At 52.3% G+C, this 27,517-nt stretch overlaps 1 protein-coding gene across 3 annotated transcripts in view; it reads right to left on the bottom strand.

Annotated features, from left to right (window-relative positions):
• Positions 1–27,517, bottom strand: part of ADAMTS2 (ADAM metallopeptidase with thrombospondin type 1 motif 2) — a 212,829-nt gene that overhangs the window by 17,155 nt on the left and 168,157 nt on the right. For all 3 annotated transcript variants that reach the window (XM_087429230.1, XM_087429231.1, XM_087429232.1), the window contains exons 8-16: positions 27,356–27,499; positions 26,813–26,945; positions 26,535–26,648; positions 12,146–12,291; positions 9,515–9,690; positions 8,262–8,395; positions 3,860–3,983; positions 2,728–2,808; positions 847–1,013 (exon numbers count right to left, since the gene is read on the bottom strand). In XM_087429230.1, coding sequence (XP_087285356.1) covers positions 847–1,013; positions 2,728–2,808; positions 3,860–3,983; positions 8,262–8,395; positions 9,515–9,690; positions 12,146–12,291; positions 26,535–26,648; positions 26,813–26,945; positions 27,356–27,499 — 1,219 coding nt within the window. The remainder of the gene's footprint in view (positions 1–846; positions 1,014–2,727; positions 2,809–3,859; positions 3,984–8,261; positions 8,396–9,514; positions 9,691–12,145; positions 12,292–26,534; positions 26,649–26,812; positions 26,946–27,355; positions 27,500–27,517) is intronic.

The following is a 27,517-nucleotide window of genomic DNA, read 5'->3' as shown; positions in this document are numbered from 1 at the left end:
GAACATGGGGGTCACAAACACATTTCAGCGAGTAGGGGAAGTCTTCGCACAGACACGGTGGCTGCTGAGGCCCGGCTGCCGTGCACTGACCTGGGCGGGTCCCCGGGGCATCTCTGGGCTGGAAGAAGCCCTGCCGGTGAGGCGGGCAGGGGTCACAGTGTACTGACACACCAGCCCCAGGGGCATGCCCTGGTAGGGGGCGCTGGGTCCAGGGGCCTGAACCAGCCCCAGTGCGCTCATCTTAGCGGAGGGGCGAAAGGACCTGAGCCTTGTCTGTAGTGTTTTAATGTTTTTACAAGTAAAATATATTACTTATACAACTAAAATTAATTTTTAAAAAGTGATTAGCAAATCAAGCCCCCTCTGTCCTCCCAACACCAGGAGCAGCCTGTGGTCTTGGACTCAGGACCCCTGGGGTCCGGTCCCGCTTGGGGACAAAGTCCGGTGTGACCTGGGTCTGGCAGGCTAATGTCTTGAGCCCCGAGGGTCCTCCCAGGGTGTGGCAGGGTTTGGATGTGACGGCAGACGTGAAGGATAAAAGGTGGCCGTGAACGTCATTCAGAGGGGGACCCAAAACCCTTATAGGGGAGAGTTTGCCTGAGGTCACTTGGGGGTCAATGCAGGGCCCCGACTCCTGGCTCCATGTCTGTTCCTCTCTCTGACACAGAGATGGAGACCCTCGGTCCAAAGGGCAGCCCACAGAGGCCGTTCAGAGTGTGGCCCGGCCTGGAGGATGGAGGGAGGTTCGGGGTTCCCAGGCACCTCCTCCATTGCTTCCCTGGTAGCCACTTGCCCCTCTACCTGGGCAGCCAGGAGGTGGCGGGCCTGGCTCCTGCCTCGACTCACCAGAACGGTGATGGTGCCGTGGAGGGGGCCCATGGTCTGCAGCGTCTCCCGGCCATCCTCATCCCGGTACTCCCACTCCACACCCATGGCGATGAAGGATTTGGAATTGGGATCCACGTCATTCTCTTCATTTAAAATGAACTTGCCTGTCTCCAGGTTCTTGATGGCTGAGAATGGCAGAAGACAGCCCCGCTGTGATCACAGGGCAAGATTGAGGCGCTGCGTGGAAGCCGGCGGGGGACGCTGGTTTGGATGGGTGGGGGGAGCAGTGGGGAGCAGAGCCCCTCATCTTGCCCAGCGGCCCACTCCCAGGGGCCCAAGCCGCCTTGGGAGCCCGCCTCGCCCATTGGCACTCAGTGGAACTAGATTCCCCTCCACTGCGCCCTTTTGGCCAGCCCAGGGCCCTTCCAGGATCTGCTCCATGGGCCCTGGAGGCACAAGGGGTCTGTCTGCTCAGAAGCGGCTCACAGCTGGCACGGCAGCCTCCCTGCGGGCTACTCACAGCACTCAGAGCCACCGCCCCCCCAACCCCAGCTCCCGGGTGCAGGGCATCTGCTGGACACCAGGGCATGGGTCTGTGGGCTTCCTGCCATGCGGTAAGCATATGTCCAGCTGAAAAGCAGGGTCTCCCCACCCCTTCAGTAACTGGGGCCTGTCCTGAGGCCCCATCAGTTCCCCACACCCCCGAAGAGGCCTGGCCTGATCAGGGTGGACATTTGGGCCACTGGGCATCCACAAAGAGCATCTAGGAGCTGAGAACCCGGCTGTCAGGAAGCCACACACTTCCCAGTGTGGAAGGCGGCTACGGGGGGCTGCTGGATGATTTTAGGGGGGCCCACGAAAACCACGGGATCCCAGAATGAAGAAATGATTCCCTGCACACGTCTCCTATGATTCTTTCCACATCACGAAGAAGCCTCGGTGGGGGCCAGTAGGTCCTTAATTTGTCACTAACCCTCGCTCCCCTGGTGCAGAAGGCAGACCTGGGCCCTGGTCCTCTAGCAGGGAACACATTTAGGGAATGAACTTTTCTATTTACCTTCCATTTAAGGCAAGTGGTACTGGTTTTGCATTTTGGGTGGCAATATAAAGTTTCCTCTTAAAACAAGGAAGACAGAAAAATGCGTGTCGGTGAGGGTGCCGGATGGCAGCAGTTTGGGAGCCCCTGACTCAGTTTGGCCTCCAGGGCACAGGGAGGAAGGTGGGGCCCAAATTGGGGGAAGGGACTTGTGCAGGATCTCCCCAGTGACCCCCAGCATCACTTTCTGACTTTGGCCCCACGGCTACCCAGGAGGTAGGGCCCAGATGCCTTCGGGGGGAGGAGGGAGGCTAGGTGAAGCCCCTGCGAGGGTCGGGGGCAGCCTCCGAGAACACAGTCCCGTAGGCAGGGGCTGACACATGGGAAGGGGCACCCAGAGTTGTTAGAAAATTCAAATTTTCAAGAGATGCCAGAAATCCCTATTCCAGGTAGAATCTCTTGAATCTAAAATTAAACTAATTTGAATATATGCAAATACACTGTGTCAGCCCATCCTCCGGAGGCCTCAGCACCCTCTGGTTGGTGTGTGAGGGCTGCCTAGCACTCTGCTGCTTGCAGACCCTGCTTGCCTTACAGTGGCTAGGGGGCCTTCCACCTGGCCTTGAGACGTGGGGTAGGGAGTCACCATTCTGCGGGCTGGGGGTGTGGCATGTCTTAGACACAGGTTCCTCCACAGCCGCTGCTCTGATCCCAGCCCCTGCCCTCTCCACCAGGAGGCCACCCTGGGAAAGGTACATGAGGTGGGCTGAGCCAGCGACAGGCCTCTGCTGCCCACGTGCTCTGCCCACCCCCAGAAGGGCCAGGCCGTGGAGACGCCACGTTGCCCGTACTCCGAGACTCACCCAGGTGGTGGCTGGTGGTGTCTACCTCCTGGATAAGCAGATGTCTGGCTCCTGCCGGGATCTCAAACATCTTGACGTAACCTTTGTTGGGATGTGGGAAGACAAACCAAATGAGAGGGGAGAGGCCGCTCGAATGTGGACAACGCGTGGAGGTGCCTCGCCCTCAAAGGGTTCCTGAGGACCCAGTGTTCCGGGGGCCTTGACCGCCCACCCAGAGAGCCGATCACCCAACGGGAAAGCTGCTGTGTCTCCACAGCCTTTATGCTCATCTTCAAATCCCGGGTGCTCCTGAGGGAGGCTCCGCCATGGAAAACTTGTGGGAATCCTGGTGGACGGCCCTGGAGTCACGCCCAGGCGTGAGGCTGAGACGCCATGTCTAGGAGGGAAGCCTCCAGCAAACCGCTTGTTTGCCTGGACCTCAGCCACCTAATCTGCAAACTGAAGACCCTGGGGTCTCAGGGGGCTGTGGAGAGGGTCAGCTTCCAGCACCCCAGCACCGGCTCTGAGCAGAGTCGGGCACGTTGGCTCCGTGGCCTTCTTCTAAAACAGACAAACCCAAGTGGCTTCTGGCCATTTCAGACAGAGGCAGGCAATCAGCTGCCGCAGGCCACCTGGAGGGCCGAGGGCCAGAGGAGGCACAGGCTTGGAGTGAGGTTCCCCCAGAGGGCTGTCTTTCCAGATCCCAGGTCTGCCGGGACCCCGTGTTCCCCAGGCCCATCCTGTAGCTCCACGGGGGACAGACTTACCATGCCCTTAGCCCCAGGCTGCACTGACCAGTCCAGGGGAGTCCTGCTGATAGCCAGCTGGGGCAGGGGCGGAGGGGCAGGGAGCAAGGGACCACAGGCCAGCTGGGCAGCTCTGGAGGGCCGGGGAGGGGTGCCCTCCACGGTCTCTGCCCTCAAATAAAGTCTTCTAAGACCCACCCTGTGTGCCTATATCCCGGCATTCTCTGCCCTGACCCCTGAGACCTGGGCCTCCATTCTCCCTGTTGCCCCTCCCACCCAGAGCCTGGCTCAAGCTGTCCCTGACTTAGGATCCTCCATCCACCTCACCCTCCCAGACCGCCCCCAGAACAGTCTGAACCCACACCGAGCCCCAAGGATGGTTCGGGGCCGGAGGGAGGGCGACTCACTGAGCTTCTTGGGCGAGCGTGTGAAGGTGCCCTTCACCACTTTGCAGTGGCTGTTGTCCCCTCCGCACACACCGCACTTGTCCTCTTGCTTGCTGGAACCGATCACCCCGTCACAGCCCACCTTCTGCAGGGGGAGGGGGTGCAGAGTACACGTGAGACCCCCCTCCCACTCGGGCCCTGGCCTGACCCGCGCCCCTGGGCCCCGGCACCTGCTCCCTCCACAGCCCAGGTCTGGGCATCCCTTACCAGTTCCCAACGCAGAGGACGGAGCAAAACAGGTCCTGTGTGCCCACCCACTGGGGACCCACCAAGGACAGCCACTCCCCTCACTGTGCCTCATTCACTCATGTGGACAGTGTGACCTCAGAGGGCCCTGCACAGCCTAAGCGGGGCCACACCCCGACACTGTCCTGGCATGGCAAGCTGGCCTCCGAATGAACATTCCTGGCCTGACAGCTGCACATCAGCCCTGGCCTCCGCCCCTCCTCCTGGGGCAGCCATGCGGCACAGCCCCAGCAGTGGCCCTGCAGGGCTCCAGCTGAAGCTGACACCTGGATGCCCCGGCCTCCTCACAGCCCCAGGAACACAGAGTCCTCTTCCAGCTGTCTTCAGGTGTCTGGACAGGAGGTGACAAGACTCGGTGGGAACACTTTTGCCTTTATTCTCTCCACTAATCCTCTCAACACTGCCCACTCCAGCAGCGAAAATTATTCCACATTGAGCTGGGACATTCTTTTGCCTGGGGCCACCTGGTAGAGGCAGCAATACATTCAGGTTCCTTTTCTCTCTACAGCCCAGGCAGCACACCAGTCCCAGGGCCATGGAAGCTCCGTTAGGAACAGCCCTGCATGTCGATGGCCCTGAGCACACTGCCTGAGGCTACTTTCATACCAACATCCACACTCACAGCTCTCCTAGCTCAGCAAGGAAGAGGACCTCTCCCCTGAGCTTGTCTGCTCCCTCTGCATGTCCTACAGTGCACCACAGCATCACAGATTTCCCTCTTTGCCCTGGCTGCCAGGAAGCTCAGAGCCAATTCTCTCCTCAAGATTCTCCTACCACCTGCTTCCTCTCCCTTTGCTCTTTGATTTCTGACTTTTGTCTTATAAGGACCTTTAAGAGCAGGGGCTCTAGACCATGAAGGTGGACAGAGCAGTGGTTCATGCATCATTTTTGAATGTGTGGATAGAAGTTAACAATCTTTGGTTTTATTGACCTATATGTGATCGTAAGCCTTTGAATCATTTTTGGAAGTGAGCAGGGTGAAAAACAATCAATAAAACGAAATGTTCATTTTTATTTTAATGATTCCTGAGGAAAAAAAATTAAGCAAAGGAAGGCAATGTGATAAACTGTGGGGAAAAAAATACTGGTCTTTTAAGGCACAGAAGCCCAAGCTGAAAACACGCATCGGACACTGCCCAAAATCAGGGTGTGTCTCACAGTCACAGCTGGAAGGCCTGCCCGCCACCTGGAGGAGTGTCACACGTGGGTTTTTGTCTGGGCAGCTGTGGTCGGCTCATCTCTGACCATCCAGGCCCAGGCAAGCACCGTCCCTGGCTCAGGGCACATGTCTTTGGTGAACGTGGATGGACGTCCCGGAGACACTGTGTAAGATCCAGCGGGCTGAGGTAGACCAGTGGGAACGTGATACTAAGATTTTAACCAAGTCCCAGAGGCCAGTGAAGCCCAGGGTCCTTCCACTGGCCTGAAATCCCGCTTTAGATATTAAAGGGGTTAATGGCGCCGATGACAGCTCAGGTTGGGGATGCCCACGCGTCCCCAAGCGGCTCTGTATGGTTGCTGCTGGCCACCCCACGACCAGAGGAAGTTGACAGCTTGAGTCCACCTGGGTTCAAGGTGAGGTGGGAGCCGCTGGTAGGGAGGGTGGGGTAGCTGTCAACAGGAGGGCGTGGAGCAGATAGGGGCTACTCTTTTCCTTCCTTCCCTGCTGTGACATCCTCTCCCTCAGCTAGTAGGTTAGGAAACATGCTAGCTTATTTCAATTTCTCCCCTTTTCACAGCAGTTTTTAGATGACCTATTTGATGTCATCTAAAAAGTCAGATTGATTTGATTTATCAACATTGTGGATTGTGCCCTTTATTAAAACAAAATGACCCTATGGGCCGCATTTAATCCTTGATTCTCTTTGACGCCCTGCTGCGTGTGTACACGGTGTGCCTTTGTTCTCGACACATCGTCTGCTGTCGTTTCACTTCTGACCTTCCTGAGTTGTGTGCTTCGACATTCTCTAAACCGACAGCACCCACTTGAGTACTACTTTTTGACCCAGGACTAGATTCTTTTAACAGAAGAATTTCACTTTCCCATGTATTGTTGGGGCTCATATATTTCATCTTACTACTGCCAATGTCTTTTGTGTGTTTTTAAATCTTTCCTTACTGTCTCCTTTGTCTTCTGACTTTTGCATTATGATCATATGCAGTCATGCACTGCATGACAACATTTTGGTCAACAATGGACGGCACAGATGACGGTGGTCCCATAGGATGAGTACCATAGAGCCTAGGTGTGTGGTAGGCCATATCATCTAGGTTTGTGTAAGTACACTCTATGATGCTTGCACAGCGACAAAATCACCTAACGACACATTTCTCAGAATGTAAGCGACGCACAACTGTATATATTCTCTACCTATGCAAAAATCTATCATCCTGCTGTTATCCATTAAAAATCACTATTAATTAATGAAGTACTTAACCTATTCTTCACTTGTCAGTGTCAGGAGTGAAGCTATAGTCACCGGCACTAAGAGGGTGAATTAGTGTTCTCACTTCTATATTACGTTTGCAACTATCGTCACAGCTGCTATGTAAAGCTACTTCTACTACTCAATGTTTCCTGTGCTTACTGCCTATATTAATCATATTTTTAAAAATTTTCTTTGTCTTATGATGTTTTGACATGTTAAAAATCTTGCTGGCCAGGGAGAGGGCTAGCCAGTTCTTAGAGAGAGCAAAGGGGCAGGCTGGGAGCTCGCCTTTGATAAGCAAATCAACCAATCCCCCTAAATGCCCTCTTTATCTACCTCTCACACACCAGGCCAATAGTTCCCCTGCACAAAATCATCCCAGCCAGCTACCTGGAAACTAGAGACTAGCCCTATAGCCTGGAGTCCACTGGAATTATTCAAACTGGCTAATCCTCAACTGTTTATCCCGCCCTGCCCTGCCTTTCCCATAGAACGCTAAGGAAGGCTCTGACCTAGTTTGCCCTGCTCCTATCCAAACTCCTGTCCCCTGCTCCTATCCAAACTCCTGTCCCCTGCCTCCTGTCCCCTGCCTCCTGTCCCCTGCCTCCTGACCAAACATGGTGCTTCTTCACGTGGCCCTGTGTAGTACAGCATGCCCTCCTCTCAGGCAACGTAAGTAATAAATTTTTCTCTCAATGGCATTGGCCTCTCCGTGTTGTCACCTAGTCACCTCCATAAATTAAAACCCCACGGGTACAAAGGAGACATCACTGTCTTTGTTTTTGAGTATTTGGCTTCACTGTCTGAGCAGAGCGTGTGACCAGCCTCCCTGCCAGACTTAATCTGAAGCAGCCTCCTCCAGGCCGTGTGCTGCCATGTCGCAGGGGAGCCTCCCTCACTCTCCCTGGGATCCCACTGAAACCATGTGAGTGGAGAGAAGCCCTAAGCGCACCCCCAACTGCCCCGTACCCCACCTCCTTGTCTTCCAGCCTCACTCTACTCCTCTGGGGCTGCCTGTGGCACTCTGCCAGGCTCTCTGCCAGGGACTCCCTGAGGATGCTCACTTCTCAGGAAGGTAAGACCAGAGCCAGCCTCTATGATGTCGACAATCAGTCCCATCTACACAAACTCTACAGAGGCTTCCAGTTGTTTCTAGGGAGTCTGGCAGGGGGAAAGTCTGTGCTCATGTTATTATCATATACTGAGTTACCCCACAGTTGTTTCTTGTGACAGCCTAAGATTGAAGCCAAAGATGTAAGAATAATGGAAAATACAGCAGGGTGTTTCTACAAAGAGCCAAACCAATGAGACTCATGGTGGGCCGCCCTGATCAAGAAGAAGCTGTCCAGTACGCAGTGGAGTGCAAACACGTGGCAGTGCTTCACAAGGAATCACCTGGAGGGCTCGAAAAATCCATGCTCCTGGGCCTAGCCTCGACCTACAGAATCTGAAGCTCTCAGGTGGAGCCCCTAAGCTCCCCAGGTGGCTCCTAGGCACACGCAAGTCTGAGGACCCCGGCACAGGGGAGGGTAAGCCGACGTTTGTGAAGAGCCTGCCCCATTGCAGGTGCTGTTTCCGACACTCTGCATGCTTAACCTCAGCAAATCCTCCCAACCACCCCAGGAAGCCGAGGCCCTGAGCCGTGGCTGCCGGTGCGCTGTGGCCCCGCCAGGTCTTGTGGCACTCACCCTGCAGTCCCCGCGCACACATAGGCTGAAGGCATCCTTGTAGGAGCAGCGCGTCCCATCATGCACCATGCGCTTCATGGACACCACCTCCCCGGTCTCCTTGGACTCGCAGTAGAGGTGGCATCTCTCCTTGGCTGGAATGGGAGCGGCTGGGTGTCGGCAAGGAGTACGTGCCGGCAGCACTGCTTGCCTTCCTTCTCAAGTTCGCTCCGTGTGAGGGAGAAACTCCCAGGAGGGTCTTAGGATTCACACCACCCCCCCCCGCGCACTTGCCCTGGGGCAGGTGACTGCAACCCCTTGTATCACTGTCTCAGGGCCTTAGACTCCGGGGTATTGGATTTAGGAGGAGCTTTTCCAAACTGAGCCAGGCTGTTGTTGGTGCAGCCGCATCTCAGATCCCCGAGGCCCAGCCTGGAGACCCCAACATGGGGGCAATGGTACATGGCTGTTTGCCAGGTCTCCAGCTGAAGACCCTTTTCAGTCAACCTTCTTTGAAACCCCAAATAAGGCCTGACGCCCCTTGATTCAGTCTTGGGTCCCTGATACCTTTCCTTCTCAGCATTTTCTCAGAGGTCACTAAAACACTGGCTCCTCATCGGATGACCATCTCTCCTGGCCGCCAGACTGCAGCCTCCCTCCGAGAGGGAGAGGGGGACCCTGTCTGCTCCGGCACCCCCTCCAGCACTGAGCAGGCCCATGCCCCGGCCACCCTTTCCTGCCCAATGCCTGGAAGGAACAGAAACTTACGTTTAAAATTCCATCATGAGGTGGAGGAGGACCCAAATGTAATATAGATGCTATCATGCCTGAAGCTCCCAGATTTTTTAGTCTATGAGCCAATAGAGGCCTTTTAATGCTTAAACCAGATCAAGTCATGCTTTCCGACACTTGGAACTGAGAGCTCTGACTGAAAGCTGAGAAGGCCAGAGGTAACCCCATTCCTTGGCAGGGTCCACCCCATCCCCAAGATGTTCTAATCACGCAACCCCAGCCTCTTCCAGCGGGTGGCGACAGCAGGAGCCTGGCACCAGCCGGGCCTGCAGCTGGGCCCTCTCCCTGCATCCTGGGCCAGGCCATTTTCTGGTTCCTCTGGAACTGCAGTCCTGCCATGAACCCCTCACCTCAGCCCAGGAGTGGGCCCTGGCAGCCTGGGGTGGCTGGCAGCCTTGCCCATGCAGCATCGGCGGCACAGGACAGCGCAAGCCCCGGGCCTGCCCGTGGAGAGCCCCCTCTGCCCCGCCCCTCAGGCTCACCATCCCGGTGCTCGTGGGGCAGCCAGTGGTGCTGGGCGTCGCCGTGCAGGAAGTACAGGTCCCACTGCCGGCACTGCTCCTCGCGGAAGTCGGCCAGTGCGTCGGGGCAGTCCTGCGGATTGCAGAGCTGGAAGTCGTAGCCGAGGCCTGAGCAGGTGCGGCCCCCATTGGCTGGGCTGGAGGAGGAAGCAAAGACCTGCAGCTCAGTGCCCCCAGGGAGAGGCCAGCACTCAGGGTGCCTCTTGTGGGGTTTAGAGGGAACCCTGAGTCTCAGGTTGGGGGCAGCTCCGCTGAGGGAAGGGATCCAGCCCTGCCCCGTCCTAGCCACAGGCCCCCTGGCAACCCCCCTGCCTCCTGGGCCTGAGCATGAAGTACAGAGGAGCTGCTCATCCTCCTTGGGCCCCATGGGAAGGGAGCATCTGCTAGACCCCCGCGCCCGCAGCTCCTGCTGCTATGACCGTGAACCAACAGGCCTGTGACGGGGTGTTTGGGTTCTGGTCCCCTCCAGCCCCCCGCCCCGGGCCATGAGCCCCAGGATGGAGAAGCCGGGGGAGTCTCCTCTACATCCGGGCCTGGGCCTGTGCCTGACACACGATGGGACCTCAAAGAGCAATTCTGAGATGATGGAATCCCTCTGCACAGGCTCTTAACAAGCGTCAGGCACATGGTAGACACGCCACCACTGGCTTCCTCTACTTCAGAGAATCTGGGCTCGTTTCTGTAATTCCCTCACTTCGCTGAGAACACACCAGTCCACAAAGCACTAACCCCACAGAAAAGGCCAGGCTGGGGGCCAGCAGGTGCCTCTGGCAGGTGGGGCCATGGGGCGTGGCCGGCCAGCGCCCTGGGAGCAGCTGGGGGCCACTGTGTCGCCATCCGCCAGGCGTGGCAGAGCCCAGCAGAACCTGAGGCCCCACCTGCGCCGCTGTCTACCCGCCCACCCCCGTGTCACAGGAAGAGCCACAGAGAGCACAGGGGGCAGGGCACTTTGAGCCCCCTTCCCGCCTCTGCATCTCGCCACGGATGGAGCCTTCGGATGGGAGTTGGTCAGAAGCGAGAGGAGAGTTGTCCGGGCTCGAGCTGGGGTGGCCGGCCCCAAGCACAGGTGTTCTTGAGGTGCGGGCTTTCCCACCACTGGACCGTGGGTCACGGGTCCCTCCCCGGCAGATGTGGACTTCAGCCCTCTCCCCAGAGCTGTGGCTGCTGCCTGCCTCTGGCTGCCCAGCGGCCAGTTCAGGATCTGGCCAGAGAAAGTGGCCTGACGGAACAGAGCACTGGAGCTGCCACAGAGGCCGGAGCCCAGCCCGCCTGGACGGGCCCCAGAGACCTGTGGGGCTTAAAGTTTGGGGTCACAGGCTCCTCTGAAAAGTTGAGGTGAAGCTAGAGACCTGCTCCACCAGAAAAATACATACGCACAGACAGCCCCGCCATGGTCTCAGCAGAAGGGTAATAAGCCTGTGGCTTAGGGTGTAGGGCCCCAGCCCAAATATCTCCGGGGTCCAGGTGGGTGGAGGGGGTGAGTGAACATGGCTGGGTGGGGCTGCCCACGGAGCGGGCAGCCTGAGTCGCCCACCAGCCTGTATTTGGGCCTGGCATTGCTATGGTGCCCAATTTGGAAGGTAGAAATCTGGTTTGCTTTTTTATGTGAAATTCCAAATTTTTAATATTTTGATGTAAATCAAAATCTTTAAAAGACTGGACAGGTCAAAGAAAAGCAAAGGCCACATGTCTCCCAGTAGCCGAGGGGCCTCTGCTGGGCGGGGGAAAGACCAGAGTGAGCCGGCGTCTGTGAGGGGGTCTTCCTGCACACCAGGCGCTGTGCACATTACTGCACGTGCCCCCACGATAACCCCACAGGGCAGGCTGCCTGAGGCCCGGAGTGCTAACTGAGTCACACAGGGCTCAGGCGCTCTGGCTCCACACCCTCCCTCTGGTGCTGCACCCGGCAAGGCCAAGGCCAAGGGTTCAGGCAGGAGGAGCGGCCAGGCGGGCGTGGACATGAAAGAGGCTGGGCCAGGAGCGGTGGAGGAGGGGTCTGGGGGAGGGCAGCACAGCACAGGGCTGGCGCCTGCACCGGAGGCAGGATGGGGAGGGTGGTTGGGGGAGTCTGGTGGGCACAGGGGCAGCCTCTCCAGGCTGTCTCTCCCCTAGGCAGCTGGGCACAGGGGGCATGTCACTGACCCTGCACCTCGCCTGATGGCAAACAGCTGCTCCCCTGCTCAGGCTCCTGGCATCCTGGGGCCCGAGAGAGCCCTCCTCCTTATCCCCAATTCCTGGCCTGTGTTCCACCTTCTATCCTTGACGCCCTCAACCATGCAGGGCAGAGTGAGCCAGCGTCTAGAGTAGGGCACAGGCCAGGTAGGGGGATGGCCCCAGTGGGTTAGGAGGCCAGGTTTCCAGGGCCAGCTCTGCCCCCAGCAGGCTGAGTGGCCGGGGGGCCTGAGCCCTCCCCTCTCTGAGTCTCAGCTTCCTCCCAGGGAGGGTGAGGAGGGCCGGGGCTACCTGCCCTCATACCCTCTCCAGAACTGATGTGTGGCTCACAGGGGCCATGCAGGACAGGGGTGCTAGCGAGGGGCCTTGGGGACCACAGCTCTCACCCGGGAAAGTTGGGAAACATCAGGGCCAACTCACTGTGGGTTGTCACATTGGCGGGTCCTGAACTTCACACCTGTGCCACAGGTGCGTGAGCAGGAGCCGAATGGACTCCAGGCGCCCCAGTTGCCATCCCGTTTGAGGATGTCAGGCGTCAGCCAAATGCAGTGTCCTTTAAAGCAGTGCTGAAAGACAGACAGACGGTCACTCCCTGACCCACCGTTCGCATGCCCCCCACCTTCAGCCTGCAGTGCCGGTGACAACTGCCTGGCCTGGAAGCACAAGGAGAGCAGGCGCTACGTGCCCCCAGATGCTCAGAGCCCCATCAGGAGGCCCAGGGAGGTGCTGGTGCACCCAGCTTCCCTCGACCACCGCCAGGGCCTCCCACCATCCTGGGCACCTTGTCCAGCCTCCTCTGTCCCCCTGGCCACAGGCTGCCCCACACTTGTCTCTAGGTGAAGACGGTGTGCCCACACAGGGGACATTCATAAAGATGTCAAGCCAGCGACTCCAGAGACATACAAGATCTACTTGTTTAAGTAAAAAAGCCGATTTAAAGGAAATATAGAAATGAAGGACAGGTGATATGCTGACATGGTAAAAATTCATGAATACAGTAAGTAGAACACTGGAGCACAGAAAACACAATTCTACAGCTTGAATCTGATCACACTGCTCCCTTTCCTCCCACGGGCAGGAAGCTTATACAATTTAGGGCCCACTTGAAGGAGAACATTGCAAAATTAAAAATACTAAATTAGGTATAAAATGGAATATTGATTTAGAAGAAGAAAACACATCACAAAATATTAAAAATTGACCAATACCACAAACAACCAACAACAGAGAACAATGATTTTTTTCAAATCGATTGACCAATACAACATTTCCTGCAATTCTAACTGCATACTCTTTCATCCCCTCTTCACATGATAATAAATTTGTGGTATTATTTTCCATAGAAAGAAGAGAAAGATAATGCAGGCATTCCTCAGTGAATTTTTCCTGTAAGGGTCAGACAGTATCCATTTTGGACTTTGCAGGCTGTATGGTCTCTGTTGCAACTACTCAACTGCCGCTGGAGCCTGAAAGTGGCTATAGACAACATGTATGAATGGACATGGCTGTGTTCCAATAAACCTTTATTTACAAAAACAAGCAGCAAATGGAAACTTCTAGAATAGAGCTGCAAGGAGCTTGGTGATCTCTCTCCTCAGTTAAACTCATTTAACTGGTGAAAATTATTTTTTAAAAATAACCATTTAAAGTATCTGAAGATTATCCTAAGGTCAATATAAGAAATGGAGAAAAATTTATTCAAGAAAATTTACTAAATCTTGGTAAGAACAATGAAAGTCTATGGCATTTGAGCCACACCCCTCTCCCATCCCTTCCCCAGCTCAGTGTGACGGAAACTTTACTGCCTGGAAGACAGAGCTCCCTATCTTCCCCACTCCCAGTCTAGGGCTATGGTTTCACCCTGGGAAAGGCAAGCCACTGGCACCTCCCATACCTCTCAACTCTGTGTTGCAGAAAGTCTATTCCAGGTTGGGGTGGACAGAAGGACTGGGGCTCCCTTCACCCACCCAGTCCCCACTCCCAGGTATGGCAGGCCAAGAATACTGGACCTTGATAGTCCCTTCCCCAACTTGCTTGTAGGGCAGAGGATTCACGCTGAAAGGGGCAAGCCAAACAGACTAGAGGCTACCATCCCCATGTAGTGACCCACTTGTAGACCAGGAGTGTCACTCTGGGAAAAGTGAGCCACCCTGTCCCTAGCTCCGGTACAGTGGTACAGTGGTCTTCCCAGAGGAAAAAGCAGAATAGAGAGCTCTCCTTAAGGGGATTGACTTTATTTGGAACAGAGCATGGGGAAGTTCATGCCTAAGGGCATTATCAAAAACAAAAGAAATCTGGTAATGCACAACTAAGAGGAGGCCAGTAGCTCCATGATACTAGCAGCAAGAAGTAAAATGATAAACCAACTAGAAGTGTAACAGAGAACCAGGAAAAAGACAGCTAAGAGCCCTCCTGGGGTCTGAGCAAGCCTCAAAGACTGGCAACACCCTGCCCCTGTTGAGGGACTAGAGTTTAACTGGGTTATACTGTAGATAAGTTGTACCCCAGGGCATTATCAAAAACAACAGAGCAATCAGTTAGCTGTGAAAACTAATTTGGTATGATACCAATAGAGGCAGAACAGCCAGAAGTTTAGTGGGAAGACAAAGAGACAAAGAAAGCCTGGCTAATCCCATCGTCCTGGGGTGGAGGTGGGAGCTGTGAGATCAGAGTGCCTATGCACATGCCCAAGGCTGTGACTTCTCAGTGGCAATATCAGCAGCTGCACACTGAAGGGCAAACAGAATTTATTGAAACTGTGAAGCCAAGTCACTAAACAAATAAACAAGTAAACAAGAAAAAAACAGCACAACAAGATCCAGGGGAATCAATACCCAGAGTTTCTTCAATGTATTATCTAAAATGTCCAGTTTTAACAAAAATTTCTGAGACATGAAAAGACACAGGAAAGTGTAACCCATACAGAGGAAAGTAAGCAGACAACAGAAACTACCCTTGAGGAGGCCCAGATGTTGGACTTAGCAGACAAAGATTTCAAAACAGCTATCAAAAATATGCTCAAAGAACAAAAGGAAACCATGTTAAAAGAACTAAAAGAGAGTATTAAGAACAATGTCTCACCAAACAGAGAACATCAGGAAAGAGATAGAAACTATAAAAAGAACTAAATAGAAATTCTGGAGTTGAAAAGTACAAAAACTGAAATGATACATTCACTAGATGGCTCAACAGCAGATTTGAGTTGGCAGAAGATAGAATCCATGGACTTGAATATAGATCAATAGAAATTACGTGATCTGAAGGGCAGAGAGAAAACAGAATAAAGAAAAATGAACAGAGCCTCCGAGAAACATGGGAGACCATTAAGTCCACTGAAACGTGCATAGCAAAAGTGCCAGAAGGAGAAGACATAGAGAAAGGAGCAGAAAATATTCATAAATATAATGTCTGAAAACCTCCAAAATTTGATGAAAAACATTAACTGACACATCCAAAAAATTTCACAAACTCCAAGTAGGATAAATGGAAAGAGATCCACACCCAGACACTTTATAGTCAAATTACTGAAAGACAAAGTGTTGAAAGCAGCAAAAGAAAAATGGCTCATTGTGCACAAGGAAAGCCAGTAAGATTAACAGCTGACTTTTAATCAGAAATAATGAAGGCCAGAGGCAGTGGTGTCAACCAAGAATCATACCCAACAAAATTATCTCACAACAATGAAGGTGAAATAAAAATATTCCCAGATAAATAAAAACTGGGAGAACTCATTGCTATCAAACCTGCCATATAAGAAATACTAAAGGAAGTTATTCAGGCTGAAAGCAAGCCTCAGATATCAGAGAATAATTCAAATCCACGTGAAAAAATAAAGAGCACTGGAAAGGGACAAATTTCTAGAAACACACAGCCTACCAAAACTGATTTAATAAGATGTAGAAAATCTGAATAGATCTATAACAAATAAAGAGATTAAATTAGTGATTTAATACTTCCCACAAATAATAGCCCAAGCTCAGATGGCTTCACTGATGAATTCTACCAAACATATAAAGAAAAATTAACACCATCCTTCACAAACTCTTCCAAAAAATGGAAGATTCCCCAATTCATTCTGTGAAGCTAGTATTACCCTGACACCAAAACAAAGACATCACAAGAAAAAACTACAGACCAATATCTCTTATGAAAATAGACATAAAAATCCTTAACAAAATCCTTGCAAACCAAACCCAATACCACATTAAAAGATTATAGATCATGAACAAGTGAAATTTATTCCAGGAATGCAGGGTTTAACAGCTGAAAATCAATCAAGTAATAAACCATATTAATAGAATAAAGGACAAACTATATGATCACCTCAAGACTCAAAAATACATTTGGCAACATCCAACTTCTTTTCCTGAAAAAAAACACTCAATAGGCTAGAAATAGAAGAGAACTTCCTCAACCTGATAAAGGACATTGATGAAATACCCACAGCTAACATCATGCTTAATGGTGAAAGAAAGAATGATTTTCCCCTATGATCTGAAACAAGACAAGGAGGTCTGCTCACACCACTTCTAGCCAGCATTGTACTGGAAGTTCTAGCAAAGACAATTAGGAAAGAAAAAGAAATAAAAGGTGTCCGTATTGGAAAGGAAGAAGTAAAGCTGTCTCTATTTGCAGATGACATGATCTTCTATATAGAAAATCCTAAGGAATCCACTAAAAACTACTAGGGCTAATAAATAAATTCAGTGAGACTGCAGGATACAGGATCAATGTAAAAAAATCAATTGTATTTCTATAAATTAGCAATGAAAATTGAAAATAAAATTAAGAAAACAACTCTATTTACAATAGCATCAAAAAGAAGAAAAACTTTAGCAATAAATTGAACAAACGAAGTACAAAACTTGTACACTGAAAACTACAAAACATTGTTGAAAGAAATCAAAGACCTAAGTAAATGGAAAGACATCCCATGTTCATGGATCAGATTGTTAATATGGCAATACTCCCCACATTCATCTATAGATTCAATGCAATCTTATCAAAATTCCTGCTAGAATTTTGTAGAAATTGAGAAACCCCTCCTAAAATTTATATGGAAAGTCAAAGAACCAGGAACAGACAAAACAATCTCGAAAAAGAACAAAGTGGGAAGATTCACACTTCCCTACATGGAAGCTTACTACAAAACTAGTAATCAAGACAGTGCGGCCCTGGCATGAGGACAAACAAATCTATGAATGGAATAGAATGCAGAGTCCAAAAATGAACCTTGACACACAGAAAACTGATTTTCAACAAGGGGGCCAAGATGACTCAATGGAAAAAGAACAGTCTCTTCAACAAATGGTGCTGAGACACTGGATATCCACATGCCAAAGAAGGAAGTTGGACTCCTTCCACACACTTTACACAAAATTAACTGAAAATGGACCATAGACCTAAATGTAAGAGCTAAACTCTTAGAATAAAACACAGGAATACATCTTGACTCAATGGCAGTGTTTCCTAGATATATTACCAAAAGCACAAGAAACAAAAAAAAAATAGATAAATTGGACTTCATCAAAATTAAAAATTTTTGTGCATCAAATGATACTATCATAAAAGTGAGAAGACAATCCACAGAATGGGAGAAAATATTTGCAAACCATATATCTGATAAGCCTGATAAGAGACTTGTATCCAGAACATATAAAGAACTCATAACTCAATAATAAAAAGATAAATAACTCAATTAAAAATAAGCAAAGGACATGAATATACATTTAACCAAAAAAGATATATACAAATTGACATTAAGCACATGAAAAGATGCTCAGCATCACAGGTCACTAGGGAAATGCAAATGAAAACCACCCTGAGATAACACTTCATACCCACCGAGGCGGTTGTAATAAAAACACAGACAGTAACAAGTTTTGGCAAAGATGTGGAGACATCAGAACCCTCATGCATTGCTAGTTGGAATCTAAAAGGGTGCAGCTGCTTTGGGAACCAGTCTGGCAGTTTCTCAAAATGTTAAACATAGAGTTACCATAAGATTCAGCAATTCCACTCATAGGTATATATCCAAGAAAAATGACACATCCACATAATAACTTGTACAGGAATGCTCATAGCAGCATTTCTCATAATAGCTGAAAAGTGGAAATAACTCAAATGTCCACCAACTAACAAATGGATAAATGAAACACAGTATATCCAAACAATGGAGTATTATTCAGCAATAAAAAGGAATGAAGTACTGACACATGCTACAACATGGATGAACCTTGAAAACGTTATGCTAATTGATGAAGCCAGTCAAAAGGACACACATTGTACAATCCATTTATATGAAATGTCCTGAAGAAGCAAATCTACGGAGACAGAAAGTAGATTCGTGACGGCCCAGGGCTGGGGCAGGGGTGCAGGAGGATGAGCTGGAGTGACTGCTAATGCGTACGGGCTTCTTTTTGGAGTGATAAAAATGATCTAAAATTTGATTGCTGTGATGGTTGCACAACTCTGCGAATATACTGAAAACCACAGAATCATAGACTTTAAATGGGTGAATTTAAATGTGAATCACATCAAACAGGCAGCAGGTGGGGAGTTGGTCTGTGTGCCGTACCTTGCCAACCCTTGCTCTAGCATGTTGAGGGAAATATTTTCTTTTTGTTTTTATGGATAACTTGGAGAAGTTATTGGTGATGTCATGTGACCATTTAGATGACCAAATTTAGAGAAACTGCTGTCTAGTTTGCTTCCTGATGAGGACTTCAGGGCATTTCAAGTTTTCTTGGTCAGAGCCTCATTTTTTTTTTTTGTGAGGAAGATTAGCCCTGAGCTAACATCTGTCGCCAATCCTCCTCTTTTTGCTGAGGAAGACTGGCCCTGGGCTAACATCTGTGTCCATCTTCCTCTACTTTATATGGGACACCGCCACAGCATGGCTTGACAAGCCGTGCATCGGTGTACGCCCAGGATCTGAACCTGCGAACCCTGGGCCGCCGAAGCGGAGCTCGCGCACCCAATCGCTGCGCCACCGGGCCGGCCCCTAGAGCCTGATTTTAAACGCCCTTTGCATTAGCAACACTCAGTAACTTGCTGTCGACATTCTTATTGTAGGGACAACATTCTGAGCTTTGTAATGTCTTTGATGTTGTCAACATTTCACGTCAAATCAGAACAAACTTTAGATGATTTTCCGATGTGTTCATCAGATTCACTCCTCTTCATTAGTTAGAGTGTCAAACATTCCAGGAGCCTGCCCATTACTTCTCTTTGACATTTTTCTTTCTCCTAATGAATGACTGCTTTTGGTTTACTCTGAAATCTGTTTTTGCTATATAATTAAGTTTTTGAAGTCAGAGTTATTTCTACTGATACCTGTACTTATTTTTAAACTTTTATTTACTTTCCATTAATTTTTATCTGAATTTTCTTTAATAAATAAATTCAAAAATGATAAAAGTAGGTACCTTTACACATATATCCAAGTCAGAAGTCTGTAATTTCTCTCTCATTTTATTGAAGCATTCCAAAACAACTTTCAAAATTGAAGTTAAACTGGTGTATTAAACCTTTGTCAACATTCTGAACAAACTTTTTGCATCCCATTTGCCTTCAAGTTTCTCCCCTGGTCTTTGAAAATGTATTTTAGTTTCCGTCCCTTAGTGTCTGTAATATATACGTTGTGAGGCTTGAAGAGCTTTCTCTCAAGCAGACCGTCTTGTTACACTCAGCCTTTCTAAAGAAATATCCAAGCTGGATCTGTGCTCAAAGGAACCCATCCACAAGACAAACCCCAAAGGAAAACAAATCGTTGCCAGTACAGAAGCAGCCATGACCTCAGGTACAGTTGAAGCATCTTTTCTCCAATGATTTGAGGAGAATGGGCTGCACACAGCACATATTTGACACCAAATGTCCCCGGTGTGTGTATGTACTCCCCTGGTGAGTTGGCACAGAGGTGGAAGGAGTATTTCTGGAAGTTATTCTTATACCTGGACAGATACAATAATTAACTAAACATGAAAGATATTGAGAACCATGTAAACGAGCCAACGATTATACCCCAAATTCAATTTCTCCTTAGCCAAAGCCACAGAGCACTCATGGCCCCTCACGCCAGCTGACAGGAGGAGAGGTGCGTCAGAGGGGAAGGAGGGGGGAAAAGAGAAGTGATCTTCATTGATTATGGTTAAAATATCTTACTTTTGCAAAATTTATGAAAACATAATGACCATGTGAACACATTGCGAGGTCCCTCCCAGGACCTCAGAAGGGCCCAGTGCAAGTGAGGAGCCCAGAAGCTCATGCCTCGTAAGCTTCCTGGTGGATCCACCTCTGCTCTCCTCTCAAAACCTCCTCGGGCTCCCCACTGCTGTAGGATTTGGACAAGCCTGCTGGCCTGGCATCCAAGGCCCTGCGTGACTGGCTCCTCCTCACTCCTTCCGCTTCATCTCCCTCCCATCTCTCCACGCTGGTTTCTTTCCTCGCCACCACTGCGGGTGCCTCTGCTCAGGAGGCCCGCCGCTCCACTTCCTTCCCCCACACCCAGTGTAGCTGACACATGCCGCTGCCACCAGCGTGAGGATCCCCTTCAGGACCGAGGCTCTCATTCCCCCAGCCACGAAGTGTGCTGGTTTGCTCGTGGCTGACAGTTGACAGGAAATGCCCTCAGCCCAAGAGAGAGCCAAAGAGCCTTGTCCAGGGTCATGCCCTTTTCCTGGGGACAGCAAGAGCCAATGCATGGTCAAGGTTGGGGACAACTCTAAAGGCCAGACCAGCCCAGAGCTCTGGATGGGGTCGACTGAGCCCTGTGTTGTGGCCACACATTGTTCAATGCCTCACTCTCCCCACAGGTGTTGATCCTGAGAGCGCTCCCCAGGAAAATGCCTGCAATCAAGCTCTGTCTCAGAGCCCCTTTCCAGGGGAGCTATGCTCCCATCTCCATGCCCGAGTCACTCCCATGTGTCCTCCTGGTTTTGTCTCTCAGGCAGGCCCTTCCTTGCCTCCCTGCCTTTGTGCACATCTCTGCTTGGGAGCCTGCCTCACCTCTTCCTTCCTAACACAGGCCTCTCTCCCTTCCTCACCCACCGGAGCACTCCCAGGCCTGCCTTTGCACTATCCTGAGCCCACGTGAGGCACTGCAGAGGCAGCCACTCTGGATTCTCCTTCCCAGGCTCTGGGCACCCGGGCACATGGCCACCAAGCACAGTCACGAACCACCTGGAGTCAGGCAGGCCTGGCTGCAGGCCACCAGTGATGTTGGTCATGTCCTTCCGGGCCATGGTTACCTCATCTCTCACCCCAGAGCTCCCCTCACTCAACCATGGAAGGGAGGGAAGAACCCACAGAAATGCTGGCTGGTGTTGCCCTCAGCTGGTGGTTGAGAGGGGAGAGCCCAGGTCAGGGAATGCTGTGGACTGAATGTTTGTGTCCCCCCAAAATTCCCATGTTGAAGCCTAACCCCCAATGTGATGGTGTTAGAATGTGGGGCCTCTGGGAGGTGATGAGGCCTATAGGAATGGGATTAGTGCCATTATAAGACATGAGAGAGATGATTTCTCTCTCTGGAATGTGAGGACATAGTGAGAAGATGGCAGTCTGCAACCCTCACCCAAAGCTGACCATGCTGGCACCCTGATCTCGGACTTCCAGCCTCTAGAACTGTGAGGTATAAATACGTGTTGTTTTAGCCCCCTAGTCTACGGCATTTTTGTTATAGCAGCCAGAGTTGACTAAGACAGGGAGTGAGCAAGGGGTCCTGGCATCTCACAAGGCTGTGACTGGGGCCTGGCATCTAAGTCACTGGTGGCCAGGGGAACCAAGGGCCAGGAGGATGGAGAAGGCCACAGGGTGGCCCCCCCATCCCCGTTGAACAAATTGGTCCCCAGTGTGGAAATGGAGAGCTGGGCAGGGGACAAGTCAGGACACCCCACAGGCCCACGGAGTGATCGTCCATCTCTTCCGCAGACCAGGGTCCAAATGCACAGAGGCAATACACGTGCGTTGTAGAAAACATGAAAACAAGGCAAAGCAGAAAGAAAGGAAATCACTCAATTCCACCACTCAGAAGCCACCCTCTATGTTTTGGTTTAGTTCCTCCTGGAGAAGAACTACAAGCATTTAACAGAGTGCATTACCCCAAATGAACAATTTCATACTCTGATACCTCAGTGCTATTATAAGGGAAACATTTAATGTTATTAAAATGTTTTATAAATATATGTTTAAATGCCTACAAATATTTCATCCAATAGAGAGGCTTAAACATTGAGAAGCACAAAGTCCCGTGTCCTGGGTGAACTGGGAGCCCGTCACATAACCACGGACAGACCAGGCTGCCTCTGGGACAAGTATGCAGAGAGCACTGTGCACCTAAGCAGGGCTGGGGACACTGCCAGGTTGGTCTGACAGCCTAAAAGGCAGACTGTTCTTTTCAGGAAGTGCGCGTTTAGCATTTCTGATCCGCTCTGGTCCCGGGTTTCCATCCTCCACCCAGCAGCAAGTCTCGAGCGGGTACCATGTGCCAGGATGTGAGGATAAGCGAGCTGGACACTTAGGTAACTTGCCCGGTGGGGGAAGGATGGCTCAAGGTCACACTATGAGGAAGGAGGGACCCAGGGCTTGAACTCCTGTGCCCAGACCCAGGCCTGTCACTATGCCTGCCTGCCAGTTCTCAACGGTGCAGGGAAACGCGAGGTCCCACACAGGGGCATCACAGGACCTTTGCACTGGGCACAGGTCTCTGAAACAGTCCTTCTAAGGAGCTTCTGAACACTTAGGGTGGGTGTTGCTGCCCCAAGATACTGCACGTGAATGTGAGAGCACATGAGGACCCTTTCCTGCCAAGACACACTGAGGCAGGGGCCATCTTCGACCCAGCTGGGCCTGCACCCCACTTGCCGCCCTGACGCTGGCTAGGGCAGGGAGGGCAAGGTGATCCCACCAGCCCGGCCTGCGGGGCAGAGGCCCCTGGGAGGACCCTCTGTGCTTGGCCTGACTCTGGCTCCAGGGTATCTGGGGCACATGCTGTGTGGCCACAGGGCATGCTGGTCTGAGAGCAGATCTGACAACGTCTTCAGCACCCTGGACAGGACAGGACACTGAACAAGCACAGGACGTGCCATCGTTAGTTCAGTCAGTCCTTCCCTCTCTCCCCGCCTCTCCCCAGCCTCCTGGGGAGCCATGTGTGTTAACCATGTCTTTTATTTTCTGGATTCTGATGCTTTGACATCTGGGGCCTGCTGAACCTGGAGGAACTGCCCTCCCAGGGTAGCTGACTCCTAGAGACAGTGCACAATTCACTAGGGGGCGTGAGTTTCAAATGCAAACCACCCAATCCAGAGCCCACCCCCAGCCACCTCCTCTATCAGGCCCTCACACTCTGGACCACTTGTCCTAATCACCCAGGGCCAGGTACCAGACAACTAAGGGCAGCCCCTATGCCCCAGAGCAGCTGAAATTACCCAAACTAGCCAATCCCAAGCCTGCTCACCCTGCCTCACCCGTTTCTTCCTGCAGAAACAACACTCCCCTCCCTCTGCCTCCTGACCCACGTGGTGCTTCCCGGTGTGGCCCTCCTTTTGGGATCCACGAGGAGCAACTATCTTCTCAATGGCAATCATTTCCTCATCTGCTGGCTTTACTATACCTCAAATGTTCTATTAACACACTAATCTTCAAACACCATGCTCCTCTCCTCTGCCCTCCCCAGCCCTCCTCGCCAAGCTCCCACCCAGCGTGGTCTCCCCACCTGGACTGCTGGTCCCACTTCCCTCTACCCTTCGCTGGGGTCACTGACTGGGAAGCCTCTCTGAGCTCCCCAACAGGCCAGTCCCCATCCCCTTCCTCACTACCATGTCACCGCTGCCTCTTCACGTTCATGGTCGACCCTCACAGACAGCGAGGTGTGATAGAGGCGGAGTGGGCCTGACACATGGAATGAATGAATGAACGAATGAATGAACGAACAAATGTGGAGCTGAGTGACGTGCAGCCTCTTCACCCTCATCTCAGGTTCACCGCCCAGGTTCACCCAAGGGCAACATGCTCATCTCTCCCCTCTCAGCCAAACCCGCCTGCCTGAAACTCTTGATTCCATGGGAAAGCTGTGCACCCCTGGCCCTCGTTCCTTACCGCCCTGATGCTCTCTGCTTCACTCGCCGAGACACCGGGCCCTGAACCCCCAGTACCCCAAGGGTACTGCTGCCATCCCCTGCCTACCCGGCCCCACAGTCGACCCTGGGCAGACAGTGAAACCAAAGGGCGAGGGCAGGGCGGCTCGTCTGTACCTCTGCTCCTTCTCCCCAGGTCATCTCTGCGTATGAGGATGGATAGAGACTGTTCTACCTCTGGGAAGTGGCAGATTCACGCACGGTGAGGAAGCAGGGGTACGAGGTGGTGGTGGACGCCAAGAGGTGAGAACGTGCTTGGGACGGCCTCTGAGGAGTGGGGACAATGAGGAGCCCAGGCAGGGCGGCTGTGACCAGGGCCTGAACACCACGCGGCACAGCCTGGGGCCCTGAGACGCTGCTGTCTGGTGTCCTGATATTTCTCCAACCTGGCCAGACCTCTCCCTGCTCCCTCCCCACTGCTCTCTCTCTTTGTCCCTGTGGCTTTTCTTGCAGGAAAGGGGGAAATAAAGAATGGTCGCTTTCCAATATAAAATTACACTGCAATAATAAGATATTGAATCATACAAACGCACATGGGCGGAGGATTCTTATAGGCCCCCAGGAGACCCTCCCTCATCCTCCCTCTCTTTCCCCCTCCACCCCACACCCCTACACTGAGAACCCTGATCTGGGTCAGTTCCCAACCTGCACTCTTGTGAACTGGGGCAGGCTGAGCCAGCCCCAGCTCCGCCCCCTCAGTCAGCACAGCGCTGTTTCTTAATACATAAAATGGTGATTTTATTTACTGGACTGGATGAACAAAGGGTCCCACCACCAAAAAGAGTGAAGGACTGTGACTGGGTCAGTGGTTTCTGTGGGGAGAGGACACTTTGGCCACATCTGCCCACCTTCCTCTGCAGACCCACCCACCCCATCAGCGTTCTTTGGTCTGCTTCTCCAGTGGCCAGGGCTCCTGTGGGGTGAGAGCCAGCCACAACCACCCCCCGCCACCCCCTGACCCCCGCAATGAGCACACCTCTGCAGGGTGTGCCTCCCACTGCATCTACCTTCTCTGCCCAGGGTGGACTGGGAGGAAGTGGACGGGAGAAGTGGACTGCAGTCTTACCCTCCACCTTAGCATTCACTGAGCTCCCCACTGGGCTTACGGCAAATGCTCCCTGGCCCCGTTCCCTCTATCCACCTCCTGTGGGGAGCAGGGTTACGCAATCAGTTCTGGTTTTACCAGGTCCCTGGCATATTACTAACAACATCCCACCTCCGACTTTTAACAGTTCAGTAAGTCTGGGGGCACAGCTGAATCACCTGGGGCACCTCTTAAAAATACCAATTCCCAGGTCTTCAAACAAAAACATGCACACGAATATTCATAGCAGCACTATTCATACATACCAAAAGGTGGAAAAAACCCAAATGTCCATCGATGAATGAACAGATAAACAAAATGTGGTCTATCCATACAGCAGAATATTATTCAGCCTTAAAAAGGAAGGAAGCACTGACATGCTACACCACGGATGAACCTTGAAAACATTATGCTCGGTGAGAAAGGCCAGTCACAAAAGGGCACACGTTGTATGATTCCTTCTACATGAAATTCCAGAATAGGAAAATCCATAGAGGCTGAAAGCATATTAGTGGTTGCCAGGGGCTGGAGAGAGGAGGCGAATGGGGATTCTCTGCTTAATGGGGCCTCCTTTTGGGGTGATGAAAAAGTTCTAGAACTAGATAGTGGTGATGGTTTGCACAACATTGTGAATGTGCTGAAAGCCACTGAATTGTACACTTCAAAATGGTTAAAATGGTGAATTTTCTATTATGTGAATTTTACTATAATTTAAAAAAAAACAATTCCAGATCCTGTCCCAAACCAAAGTCTTCAGGGTGGACCTGGGAACCTGTATCTTTAAGAAGCTCCACCGGGGACTAAAATTAACCGGAATTTAAGACCTGCATGGGGGAAACCCAGGTGATTTGGGGGCCTTTCTAGGGCTGACGCCAGAGTTGTGGGCAGAAGCCCTCTCCCCCTCCCCACCCACGCTGCTGGTCTGGCGGTTTCTGTGGGCTGAGCCCCCGAGCCTAGACCCAGGCTTAGCTCATCTGCATAAGCCAGCCCCCTAGCAAGTGACTGGCCAACGAGTGGACGTGTGATCTCAGCTGAACCAATGAGAATCAGGCTCGGAGTTTGCACTGAAAGGCTGCGGAAGGAGAAGCCCTCCTTTCTGCTGAGTTGCCAGAAGGTGGGAAGTGAGGCTGGGGTGACCGGAAGCTGCTGGTGGGCAGCCGTCCAGCGACCTCGGGACAAGTCTGCCCACCAGGGGGCAAACAATGAGCCGCCAGGGATGGAGAGGCCAAGCCTGATGCTGGGCCTGGGGACCCAGCGGCCTCCAGACCCCAATGCTGGCCTCAAGGGGAGGTGACCCATAGTGTGCAAGGGGGCCGGAAGGTTGCCGGAACCCCAAAACTGCTCCTCAGAGGAGGGGATTCCTGAGGGCGGGGCTCGAAGCACAATGAGGAGCTCTGAGACACCAGGTTCGCTCCGACAGGAGAAATCGTACGTGGGAAGCATAGAGGCGGAAGCTCTGCAGTGTCAAGTACAGGGAGTGATTAGAAAGGAGGCAGGGTCCCCCGAGAAGGCCCCCGGCCCCGCCCCGCGGGCACTTCTGGGCCTGTCCCTGAGTCTGTGTGTGTTGCGGTGCACATTCTCTGCCCCCACTCACCTTGCCAGGTGCACACATGGTCCCGTCCAGGGGGGGCCCTTTCTTGGTCTTGCAAAAGTAGGGGTTGTCAGGGTGGCTGCACCACAGCTGCTTGCAGGGGTCGAAGGTCCGGAACTAGAAGAGAGCACCAGCAGCTCGCCAGGCCGCTTCCAACTGCGGGACCCTCTTGGGGTGCCACCTGTCCCCAGGAACTGTCCCAACTCCAGCTGCCTCCCAGAAAGCCAGCCAGGTCCAGGGCAGGCTCCCCTCCCCTGCCCCGGGGCGGCTCCTGCACTCACCGCGGTGCACATCATGTAGCCCAGGCCGAAGTCGAAGCGGCACTGCTCGTTCATGGAGTAGTGCAGCCCCGGGAGCTGCGGCAGCGCCGGCCAGTCGTGGGCAAAGGGGTCGTCCCGCAGGCAGTCATAGGAGCTGTGAGGGACACGTGGGCTGTCCAGCCTGTGAGGCAGCTGGCGCCCCTACTGGAACCGAGGGGGGCCTTGCCTGCACACCCAGCCCTCAGCCGTGCTGCCTCCGTGTCCAGCTGCATCTCTTTTTCTTGGTGTAAGCTACCCAGAAGCCCAGATCTCGGGATCCCAGGCGTCCATGAAAGGTGCGGCTGCCATGCCCACCTCCCCTTCAAGGCCGTGCCCCCAACAGTGGACTCGCAGCCACACACGCACACCCACCTGCGCTGCTCTCTCCCTCTCCCATCCCCTGGGCCTCAGGCTGAGACTGGAGGTCTGAGGGCTCGGGCTGGACCCAGGCACAGGGGGACACGCGCCCTCCTAGAGCTGAGCCGGGGCTGCGGGGTCGTCCTGGGGGAGCAGGGCAGTACTCACTGCAGGTAGCGGCTCAGCTCCTGCTGGCTGCAGCGGGACCAGTGGAAGCGGTGGAAGGCTGCCTGCACCAGGGGCGCCATGATGCTGCCCAGGCGCACCTCGTCGCCGCAGCGGTTGCCCTGCCCGTCGTGCTCCATGCCCAGCCTGCACAGGGAGCCAAGG

The sequence above is a fragment of the Ceratotherium simum genome, chromosome 4 (genome assembly GCF_057802395.1).
Source record: "Ceratotherium simum simum isolate JZ-2026a chromosome 4, ASM5780239v1, whole genome shotgun sequence".
Taxonomy (NCBI): domain Eukaryota; kingdom Metazoa; phylum Chordata; class Mammalia; order Perissodactyla; family Rhinocerotidae; genus Ceratotherium; species Ceratotherium simum.
Note: the sequence above shows the minus strand (reverse complement) of the source record. Positions and strands in the feature narration are given on the sequence as shown.